Consider the following 11,920-nt stretch of genomic DNA (forward strand, 5'->3'; position numbering starts at 1 on the left):
ATCTCCCAACACTATGTGATGAAGGATGAGTTCCTCGCTGCTCCTCGGACCTCTCATCTGAGTCATCATCTCCATCCATTCATACCTACCTGGGTAAATGGTTGTTGTCTCCATTCTCGTATTCCTGGGATCCTTCAATTGCTCCAGAAAGGCGACCAGGTCCAGTGTAGACACAAGCCCTATTTATCAGAGAAAGGAATATTTGTGTTGTTAGAGATTCATCAGTATCGAATCCAATATGTATTCAGGTGAAACGACAATGCATTTTGTTCTAGAAAACGATTTCCTTAAATACTATATTCAAAGCAGCTATACAAGACTAACACACACCTCACAATCAGATCCTGAGATTCTGGTCAAGTAGTACTAAGGCAAAGTAAGTAGTGTCAATGTGAAATTAAGAGAGGGTACAACTATTTAATACCACAGAACTTACACAATTACCACGAACCTAGAAGGAAGGAGGCAGAGTACATCAAGGAAGAAAAACGTCACCAGTATAACGAATCATCATGAAGCCTTTCTTTTTAAACTCACAAATACCCATTTTCCCCTAGAACGCAGAGATCTGAAACTGTGGGAAGCAGAAAATTTCAGAAGACATTCTTGACATGACGGAACTAAAACCCAGTGGGTAGATAAGGGATTCTGGAAGGCAGTTATCCTTACCCAAGGAGGCCAGGTTCCCGTAGTTCTGTAACATCACGTCCCTGTACAATTCCCGCTGACTGAGGTCCAGGCATTCCCACTCCTCTTGAGTGAAGTCTATGGCCACATCCTGGAACGTCATTCGTCCCTGAAATACAAAGTACAGATGCCATGTGGCCATGGGAAGACTTTGCAATGTGACCCAAGATGAAAATGGCAAGTTCAGAGAACTGGTCGTGATTTAGTGGCTTGGCTGGCATTACAAAATACACTTTTTACACAGTACTCCTTTCTACCCAACTTCTGATATGAAGAAAAAAAGATGAGTTATTGATCTACAAGCCATTAGGGAGACTAGTTTCATCTGAAAGAGCAATTATAAAATAATCAGGGCAACATTAGCATATTTATTCTTCAGTGTTCTACTCGTATGACATAAGAGAAATTGTTTATCAAAGAAACAGGAATTTTTTTTTTTTTTAAAGTGTATTCTGAGCCAAGAGTTCTGATGTGCAGCCAAAGTGCCACATTTTTAGCAAGGTTATTTGAGTTAGTAATGTTGAAAATTCTGCTCGATGAATGACGATTTTGAACCACAACGAAATAGAATAGTAAGGTAAGAATTTAGAATGGGGGATGTTGTTAGAAGAGTTGGCCAGCTCAAGGCAGAAAGAATGTTTAACAGGGGTCCTTAGTCTACTTTCATAGACAGGGTACAAGGAGTGGGACAGGGGTCTTGCAGATCATTTGCTGAATGGATGAGGCACCTATACTGGGTGGGGGAAGAGTAAGAAAAATACTTTCTCCTTATGGGGTAGGAGGGGAGACCGTTTATACTGCTGAGGAGGACCTGAAATCCATCAACAGTTACAACATGGGGAAGGGAAAGATGCTAACGGGTCTTGTTTTTCCATTCCTGCATTCCAAGACTCTCTTTGGTTTTATCTAGTCTTTTGTCTCTGCGTCACCACATACCTCCATCTCTTTATTTTTAGGGCCAATTCTTTGGCCCTTGTTCATACCCTGCTCATGTCTAACTATTTATCCATTTCCCTTCTCACACATTTGGGAATCCAGTTTCAGGGAAAATGGAGCAATGACTGCTCTGGCTTCTTCAGGCTGAGCCAGGGTGCCATGGGGCTCTGAGTTCCCTTTGCCTACTCAGTCAGGCACCATTTATGGAGGGAGATGAGAGTCCATTGAATGATAAGGTGAGTTGTTTCAGCATTGTTTAGGTGTTGGTCAGGGAATATTCTTGCACGACCACTTGGAAAGTTGTGGTATTTTAGAAGAAACAAAGTTTACAAGAAAGTTAAAGGTACATGGCCCAAAGATTAGGGGCTAGCCAGGAAAACCAGAACCGGACATTGGTTCGTGATGTTAGTGTTTCTCTAGGTACAATAAGCAGCAAGAATTTGGGCTCATAAAATCTTTACATGAAAACATCTGACCTTCGGAAGGCCAGTTCTGGGTTTTTCCCAGAGCACAGAGTTCCTTGTTTCTGATCTCTACTCTGAACTCCTTTTGGGGGGTGTTGAAAGTCAGGAGCTTGCAGTGGTCATGATGTCATCTTTGTAGAGACTGCTGGCAGAGTCCAGTCAGCAGGGTCCCTTCATAGCCACATATTTAACCATGCTTTGGGGGCATTTCTTGTCCATTGTGTCCTACGGCACTGGCAAGACTCATTCCCAGGTCTAGGGAAAGTTCCATTGATAGGCCACTCAATGTGCTGCTTCTAGAGCAGGCCTTGTGAGTAGCAAAAGTCTCTGGACCATACCTGTCTTACAGCATCTAGGTCCTGGAAAATATTCCCTCTTTTTGCTTCTTCCCATATCTAGAGTTACATTATTACAATCATTGATAGCATGTGGAGCTGCATATCAGCATTTTATCACGGGCTCAGTCACACATTTAGTAACCTAAGAAACAATCTTCTGAAGTAAGTGACATAGAAAATAATTTAGCTATGGCTAGCAATTATTAGTCAGGTCGTAAGTAAAAATGATAAGTCAAGCACTTTCATTAAGTAGAGCTCAGTATACCACAGGTCATCTGACTTCATTTGTTAAACGACTATAGCCAGGTCTTAATCTCCTGGTTGTACATCATGGAGCATCTAATCTTTATCTGAAGATTGCTTCCTGAGATTACCTTTAGAAACAAACTTAGAGTGTCCTTTCTAATAACTTAATTATATCTTTTAGAAATATAACGTAAGTATGAACTATCTTAGAAGTGAGGCTTAGTAAACACTACACTTTAATTAGCAAAACTAGAAACTTAGTTTAACAATGAACAGAACTTACTATTCAGTGAAACATTTTTTTCATTATGAGGGCTTTAACCCTGTAGCCAGGGAAGGCTTTAACCCATCAAATAGAAATGAGGTTTGTCAGGGAGCCGGGAAAAGCCAGGCAGCCCTGTTAGATTTCCAACAGCTCTGAGTCTTTGATTTACAGCTACTGTTCACCCATTTTTAATTCCCCGATTTAGGAGCAGACTATGGCCATGTTTTAAGGACATCAAGATGGCAAAAGTCTAACCATGAGGGGTTATGTTTGTAGAAGAAGAATGAGCTTTGTCTACATGTACCATAATCTTAAGTAATGCTTATTTACTTTACCAAAGTAACAAAATATTTTAAAAATGAATATAAATGACTTAAAGGCAAAAAATTCATAATCTCTTATTGAAAGCTGCATTCTAAGAAAACTTTGTTCTATTAACATACAGATTAGACTAAATTCCAGTCTGGTACCAGCTTCAGTTCAGTTCAGTCGCTCAGTCGTATCTGACTCTTTGTGACCCCATGAATTGCAGCATGCCAGGCCTCCCTGTCCATCACCAACTCCCGGAGTTTACTCAAACTCATGTCCATCGAGTCAGTGATGCCATCCAGCCATCTAACCTATGTCGTCACCTTCTCCTCCTGCCCCCAATCCCTCCCAGCATCAGCGACTTTCCCAATGAGTCAACTCTTCGCATGAGGTGGCCAAAGTATTGGAGTGTCAGCTTTAGCATCAGTCCTTCCAATGAACACCCAGGACTGATCTCCTTTAGAATGGACTGGTTGGTATCTCTAATTTTCTTGAAGAGATCTTTAGTCTTTCTCATTCTATTGTTTTCCTCTATTTCTTTGCATTGATCACTGAGGCAGTCTTTCTTATCTCTCCGTGCTATTCTTTGGAACTCTGCATTCAAATGGGCACATCTTTCCTTTTGTCCTTTGCTTTTGGCTTCTCTTCTTTTCACAGCTATTTGTAAAGGCCTCCTCAGATAGCCATTTTGCTTTTTTGCATCAGATAGCAAACAAAACTTGTTTATCGGTTAACCTCAGAAAAATCCTTTCCATAAATCTTGAAATAGCAGTATTCTTACAAAGGCATCAGAGTGAAACCATAGAAGTCATGTTTAAATCTGATTAAACTGCAATTGACAATGTAGCCTGGTCACTGCTGTGACTTGTAACACTGTAACAGGATAAGTAGAATTATAGTTGACCACATTTTACTAGGGCCTATCAGATCTATATATGACTTCCACATCATTCTAGGATATCTATATTAGTAACATCAACCATATAGCACAATTTGAGAAGATTTATCACCCCTTGAACCATACTTCCATGTAATTTAACATGTCCAATGAACCCAGGTAGTTTAATAGCTCCCTGGGATATCTCAGGGGCCCTCTGAAGCATTCCAAAGTCAGCTAGAAGTCAAGTCATTTAGGAAGTTTTGTGGACAAATATCAAAGGGGGTTATAACACTCAGTCAGAAAAATCATATAGATCACTGGGAAACAATATATTCACTTAGCCAAAGTAACAAAGAAGATTTCAAAGGTAAACCTAGAACAGATCACTTTAGAGGTAAAGAAACTTAAAATCCATTATCAAAGGCAGCTCAACATCTCAAGAAAACATGTATTTATGTACAAAACTCTTCCCTTGGGGTCCACTTTCCATAAAACCTTATCACATTCTGTACCCATTACTTTGTTCTCCCATGTTGAAAGAGCCACCTCTAAGTCAGACCTACTTCCTTTTCTCTTCATAAAATATAATTTCTTTCCTGATATCTTCTTTACTGAAAATACACATGCTACTTTCCTTAAGCAGCCTAGAACTTAAGCATTCTGTGGATTGGTGAACATAAATACCAGTAATAATTTCTAAAAAAAATATTCTAGAGAACATCTCAGGATGGCATCAAGCATTATTCATGAATAGTCCAACATCTCTACTTTCTCTGTAAGAGGAAGTTAGTTCTCAGTAATGAATGTTTCAGAATGTTATTTTATTTGCAAATGACCTAGCTAGTCAATAAACTTCCATCATTTAGTTTGGCACAGCCCTAGAAAGTCAGGTTACCGAAATCTAGAGAATGTTTTAGAGAGATATTTCTAAAGTATAATTATTCTTAAAAGAGTTTCTCTGAAAGATCATATCTCTTTTACATTTTCTTTGAAGTTTTTTTTTTTTTTTTCCTTCCCCTTTCCTAGAGGTACTTTCCTGGTTGAGAAACTTGTAACAGATATAAAAATATAACAATATGTAAGTAATACTAAACCTAGGCACAATGAAAATACGTGTTGAATGACTCTTAGACATATCTACATTAGATTAGGAAATAAACATTAATGCTAGATATTTAGTATTTCCCAGTTTATGTGAATCTGAAATTCATTTAGGTAAATTTTTCTTGGAGTTAGAATTGTCTTATTTGTAAGCACTTACCTTCCTTTAGGTGAAGTGAGTAAAGTCGCTCAGTCATGTCCGACTTTTGTGACCCCGTGAACTGTAGCCCACCAGTCTCCTCCGTCCATGGGATTCTCCAGGCAAGAATACTGGAGTGGGTTGCCATTTCCTTCTCCAGGGGATCTTCCCAATCCAGGGATCGAACCCAAGTCTCCTGCATTGCGGGCAGATGCTTTAACCTCTGAGCCACCAGGGAAGACCTTTAGGCCGTTTAAATTAGAACTCATTTAGAACTTCAGCAATATTATATATATATAAAAAAAAAATGCATACTGAGACATACATAAATCCAGACAGACAGACAGAGATTTCATAGTTTCCTGCTCAAGATTTAAAACATCTCTTTGACCCTTTTTTGTTTGTTTGTTTATTTCTTTGTTTGGCTTGAAGTTCTGATTTGCCCAAGACTGAGTCAGGTCTCAGGCAAAGTGGGCAGTGACATTCAAGGACATGGAAAGGGTTAACTACAAGCTTTTCCCTAGGCAGGCCTTTTAACAAGCTGCTGCTGCTGTTGCTAAGTCGCTTCCTTCGTGTCCAACTCGGTGCGATCCCATAGACGGTAGCCCACTGGGCTCCCCCATCCCTGGGATTCTCCAGGCAAGAACTGGAGTGGGTTGCCATTTCCTTCTCCAACCTAGTTGTTAACAAACTAGTTGTTTTAAAATGTATATGCAAAAAGAACCGGTTTTGCAGTTTCCAAGGGAAAGAAACTTTCATTTTAACCAGTTTTCTCCAGAGTCTAAAGAATATCAGGGCCATCCTGTGTCAAAAAGTTATCTTCCCTTTCTGTAGTAAGTTTTATAGCTAAAATATAGAACAAATTATGCTCAAATTGACTCTGATATCAGGGGCATTTCAGCTGATAAAAATTTTGGACTGTCCCTGTGGTGGAAAGTGAGGTCTTTGTCCCATCAGAAGGATCTGAAGGGTTAAGGGAATTTGCAGGACTGGGGGAACCTTGGTCCTTGGCAGCCCTGAGAAACAGGAGTACTCAGAAGGGAATTCTTTAGGGTGTTCAGGTGTGGGGGAAGCTTGGTTCCCTCTCCACGTGAGAGATAAGCTTCCTTAGAAAGGGATTCTTTAGAAATGTTAGGACAGTTTTTGATCCTTCAGGCTTTTGAATATAGAAGAAACCTGGACCAAAGGGAACCTCAGAATCCTTTCCTAGAGATCATGTGGATATAAAAGGTCACATAGAGGTCATCTAGGAAATCTGATGGAGAGAGACAGAGGGACAGGAGACAGGGAGGCAACAGAACATAAGGAAATTCTGAACCCTTTCCCGTCTTTTGGCAAAACCTAGTGAGCCATTCAGAGGCCATTTTTGGGGGTCCCCTGTTTGTTTTGGAGCCAGGCCTTTTGGAGGGTCAAAAGTATCCAGTTTCTGAGAATGTAGCCAAGGGTTGAGTATGAGAGAGCCTCCTGGGATGTAACAGAACCCACTCATAGCCTATCTACCATAGAATGCGAGTACTGAGAGTCACTGGCTGACAGAAAGACGTCCCTTTTTCCCCAGTGGTCTCTCCATGTGACTGAGGGCACAGAATGGCCTAGCGGCCCAACAGTGACATCCAACAGTCAGAGGAGACCTCTGAGAACCAAGCAGCTAGCCACCAGGTGACACGGGCAGAGAAAGACAGAGATTCCTGGGAGCAACCAGGTGACTCACCATTTGGTGATTCCCTGAAACGTGGAAGGCACTCTTGGGATGGCTCAGAGGCAATACCCAGGCTTCTGTAAATCAATCCAAACCAAAAGGGAAAGAAGAGAAAGTGACAGGGAAGAAGGCTGAGGAATCCGCCGAACAATATATCCGGGAGGCAGTGGCCTGGGAAGAATGCTCTGTGTTTTGCTTCAACCACTATGAGCCTGACATGGTGGATGGCAGCTGTCTTGCTGCGGGTGGATGCCCTTGTGGCCTGATCCATTCTGTACACCCCCATCCTCACATGGGAGTCTTTCTGTGGCAGGAGCCCTAATGGCTTTTACATGTCTGATCTGTGCCCACAGAATATTGGTTGGCATAGTCCTCACTTGCAAAAAAACAAAGGAGAGACCCTCACCCACTCAAGTCACAGATACTTTGGGCGCAGTGAGCAGTGGAGCGTTTGGAACACACCAGAGGGTAACCCTGGCCAGCATTCCCCAGTTGCCTCCAGAGAAGTTGCCTGTTGGAAGAGGGTCCCTGTGAGAAAGGAGAAGTGAGGGCGTTGGGGGGGGGGGGGGGGGGGGAGGTGGGGGGCAAGAGACTCCAAGTCCCTGAACAAGCCACAAAAATGTCATGGTCTGGGTGCTGGTTGGAAAAGAATTTCCAGACATGAGACAATATGGGTTTGGTTTTTCAGTTTCTGCATTCTAAGACCCTCCTTGGTTTTATCTGCTCTTCACTCTTTGGGTAACCACAACCTTGGCAGAAAGAATCATTTTAACTATTTAGTACATGCTCTGTATCTTTCTGATTGCTTTTATCAGAGTCTTGAAAGTGCAAGAGAAATAACTAAAAATCAGTAATGTTGCTCTTGTACTTTTTGGCACATATTTTAACAAATAGCCATTAAATAGCAGAGCTTAAACGTTACTTCAGTTTATGTACTTTAGACTTTAACTAATAAAACACAGATTCACAGAGACAACTCTAAGATAAGTTGATAGAAGTTTCTGTAACTGGAAAGAATACTAAAGGCAAGAAAAGTTTTAGTCACTCAGTCATGTCTCATTCTTAGTGACCCCATGGACTCTACTTGCCAGATTCCTCTGTCCAAGAAATTCCCAAGCAGGAATACTGAAAAAGGTTGTCATTCCCTTCCCCAGAAGTTCTTCAGAAAAACAAAGCAAAAAGAAAAGAAGAAGAAAAAATTGATCAAGTCATGTTAATATTTTCATACACACAATTCAGTTCAGTTGCTCAGTCGTATCCCTCTTTTGCGATCCCATGACCAGAAGCCAGGCCTCCCGGTCCATCACCAACTCCCGGAGCCTACTCAAACTCATCTCCACGGAGTACAGACATACACTCAAATGGTGCTATATGCTCATTAGGATGAAGAGAGAAACATTTTCATGTCACTAAACTCAGGTAATTTTGAATGTAGTAAAATGTACATAATGTTAGAGGATGATATTCTTTACTTGCACTGAGCTGTATTTTAAATTTTAACACAGTTGAACATAGATTAGGACTCATAAGATTCTTGTAAACATTTTGGAAAATACAAAACTGTGAAGAGACTCTGTGATGTGAGCATGGAGTGTACTGGAAAAGATCAGACCTGGGCTTGGGATGAAAACCGCCATTCCCCAAACCCAGCATCTCTGCTAAACACACATGAGTGTTCATTTTCCAAAGCAGAAAGAAGGTAAGAAGACAGGAAGTTACTTCGTTAATTGTGATAGTTTAGGCACATCCGTCATTTTTCTTTTCATGACACTTGTTCAAGTCAAGTGGAAAAAAACAAATTCACAGCATGGGAATCTCACAGAAACACTTAAACCAGTGAACATGAGTCATGGGGTAGAAGTACAGGGAGGTGGTAAAAAGACTGTGTCTGTGATTTGAGCCTGGAGTGCTCTGGAAGCATCACACCTGGGCTTGAGTGATCAATTCGCCTACCCCGAAAACCCACTATCTATAATCAACACAATGACTGTTCATTCTCAGAAGCAAAGAGAAACCAAGAAGATGGGGAGTTTCTCCATTAACTATGAGCATTTCCACACATTCCTTATTCCTTTTTTCCACAACCTTGTTTAAAGAGAGAGAGAGAAGTATGAACTTCATAGTTTCATGATGTCAGAGTGACGTCTCCAGAACAAGTGGACATCAGATGTCACGGTGTAAATGAATCACATGAAAGATGCACAATCACGGCCTGGGCATTCTGGAATTAACAATGAAATTATAACTTGAATCTAACATTTAAAACTGTCAATTTTATGCAAATTTCATTTCACATATACTTCCCCTGTTTAGTATCCTAATAATGCATTTAAGTAGTAAGACTCAGCAATGCAAAGGACAGCATCTCCTAGTTTTCTTTTTATTTCTGAAAATTTTCTGAAAAACTCTAGACCTCTGAGTTGAGTCACTGGGCTTCCCAGCTGGCTCAGTGGTAAAGAATCTGCCTGCCAATGCTGGAGATGTATCTTCAGTCTCAGGATGGACAGAAACCCCGGGATGAGGAAATGGGAACTCACTGCAAAATTCTTGCCTAGAAAATCCCATGGACAGAAGAGAGTTGGTTCTTTGTATAATGGCATTTTCAAACTCTGTTTTAAATATCCATATTGCACCCAGGTGCTAAGTCATCACTGCATTTCGCAACGTCCCTAAAATCCCAACACCAAACCACATCCCAGTGGGAGTGAGGATAGGAGTGACTCCCCATGCTGATCTCTCACAAAAAGAATAGTTTCAACAGTTGAAAGTAGCTGATTCACCTTGAGAATTCATTATGCTCCATAGAAAGCGAGGATGCAGACAATGGAGCAAAGGCTCTGGGACACAAGGAAGTCTAACGGGCTGGTCTTCACTATGATAAGAAGAAATGGGACGAAATAAGGTGATGAGATACCCGGGAAGAAAAACTAGGAGCAGAAAGCTAAAGGCTTGCAGATTCTCATTTGGGCATTTCAGGAGGAAAAGCAGATGCAGCCCCAGACCCAGGACAGGATATTTACCTGAGAAGTTGCCATTTCCTCCTCTTCTTCCTCCTGCTCTGTCTTCTCTGGGGATATTACGCTGCAAACGCACTTCTGAGGTTTGAGAAAATACCGTTGAGGGCATCACTACAGCTCTTTAACCTGCAACCAATGCTCCTACAGACAGAAGGGCCTTGAAAAGCTGGGAAGACCGACCTCTCCTGTCCTCTGTCTCAGGAGAGATTCAGGAACAATCAATTCCTACCTGGACACCAGCCTGTGAACTTATTTCTTGATTGTTCTCTCGCCATAGAGAGCTCCTAACACTCTGCTCACACAGATGATGTGAGCTGACTGACTTTCCCTGTCCAAATCCAGCTAGATCAACCCTGTTGCCTTTCCGTGGAGGAAGCCAGGGCTCAGCTCTCACAGATGGAGCAGGAAGCACTTCCTAAACCCGGACCTCTGCTTAGAATCCCCTGGAGCACTTCCTAGACACCACAGTGTTGCTCCCACAGGACCAACATAGAACTCTGTTGGGAGGGCATCAGTGAGGTCAGTTCCTGACATTGGTCATGTGATCCTGATGGGAAACCAGATGGAAACCACTTGCCTAAAGATTCTTTCTGAACAGTTTCAATGAATACAAATCCCTGGTGGTCAGGTCCCCACTCCAAAAAGTTATCAATCTGCAGGTCTTCAGTGTGGCCGTTAATGGAGTCATCAGCAAATCCCACTTTTTTCTGATGTTTCTTCTCCCAAACCAATGTTCAGGAGTCCTGAGCTCAAAGCCTCACACTCACCACACCTAAGACCTCTCTGTAGGGGAGGATTTCGGGCAGGAATTTCTGAGAGAGGTCAAAGCTAGAATCAGGCAGAGAAAACACCAGTTCTTACAGTTTAGCCTGTAGAAGTTACGCTGGGTGAGGTGCTCTGGGCTCCCTAGGGTGTGTGTGAACTAACCCATTCAAACCAAAACAACAAATCCGGTGAGCACTGTGAGGGTGTCATTGAAGTGGGGCTTGTAAAGTAGACCCTGGGGTTCAGCAAGACTGTTGATCTCAAGGAAGGAGGTCATCTAGAGCAGGTGCTCACAGGACTGGCTTTTGTGAGTTCAAGAAACCACAGGCTGCCTGCTGCCCAGACAGATGCTGAGGCAGCAACAGCATGGACCAGTTTAGGGAAATTGTCAACAATATTCATTTTTTGATATTAGGATATGAGATTCGTGACTTTTACAGCTTACCAAACAACGCCTAGGAAGCACTTAGGAAGCATGGTATACACTAATTCCATGCCTCTTCCAGGAAGAGTTTCTAATACATTCCTGGGTTATCACAGAAGCTGTCTTCATTTCAACATTGTCAAGTAATAATCATGACTTGTGTTGCTATGATAAAGATACATCAATATTGCAGTGAACTCTCATTGTGTTTTTCTTACAAATCAACGATATTACTATTGAAACTTTAGAACCAACTTCTATCTTACTTTAATACATGGAAAGATTAAATGATCACTTACATCATGGCAACTTCCAGATATTTCACATCAATGCTAAACATCTCCATTTAGATGGTCACTGTCCATTTTACATTATGGTATCCTTCATCTTCTAATGGAGGATAGATAGAAATGGTTACAACACAACATAAAAAGGCTAATCTTTAATAAACCATAAAAAATCTACGTTTCCAAACACAGTAGAAAGCTTAGTATGGATTGAGTGTTGAATTACATTCACGTCAAAAAATCTCAAATCATGTCATTATAAACGAGCATACAAATAGCAATCCACTCGAGTACTATTGCCTGGAAAATCCCATAGACACAGGAGCCTGGTAGGCTACAGTCTATGGGGTTGCAAAGTTGGAC

At 41.5% G+C, this 11,920-nt stretch overlaps 1 protein-coding gene across 3 annotated transcripts in view; it reads right to left on the minus strand.

Moving 5' to 3' along the window:
• Window positions 1-712: 712 nt before the first annotated feature.
• The window catches only part of LOC618456 (zinc finger protein 345), a 33,568-nt gene continuing 22,360 nt past the window's right edge, over window positions 713-11,920 (minus strand). Inside the window, exons 8-9 of one of the 3 annotated variants that reach the window (XM_059877239.1) lie at window positions 11,570-11,660; window positions 713-796 (exon numbers count right to left, since the gene is read on the minus strand). In XM_059877239.1, coding sequence (XP_059733222.1) covers window positions 11,617-11,660 — 44 coding nt within the window. In that variant the 3' untranslated portion in view covers window positions 713-796; window positions 11,570-11,616. Of the gene's footprint in view, window positions 797-11,506 lie in introns of those variants that run through there. The other 2 variants (XM_059877238.1, XM_059877237.1) reach the window with 2 other exon arrangements.

Source organism: Bos taurus, chromosome 18 (genome assembly GCF_002263795.3).
Source record: "Bos taurus isolate L1 Dominette 01449 registration number 42190680 breed Hereford chromosome 18, ARS-UCD2.0, whole genome shotgun sequence".
In the NCBI taxonomy this organism is placed as follows: Eukaryota; Metazoa; Chordata; class Mammalia; order Artiodactyla; family Bovidae; genus Bos; species Bos taurus.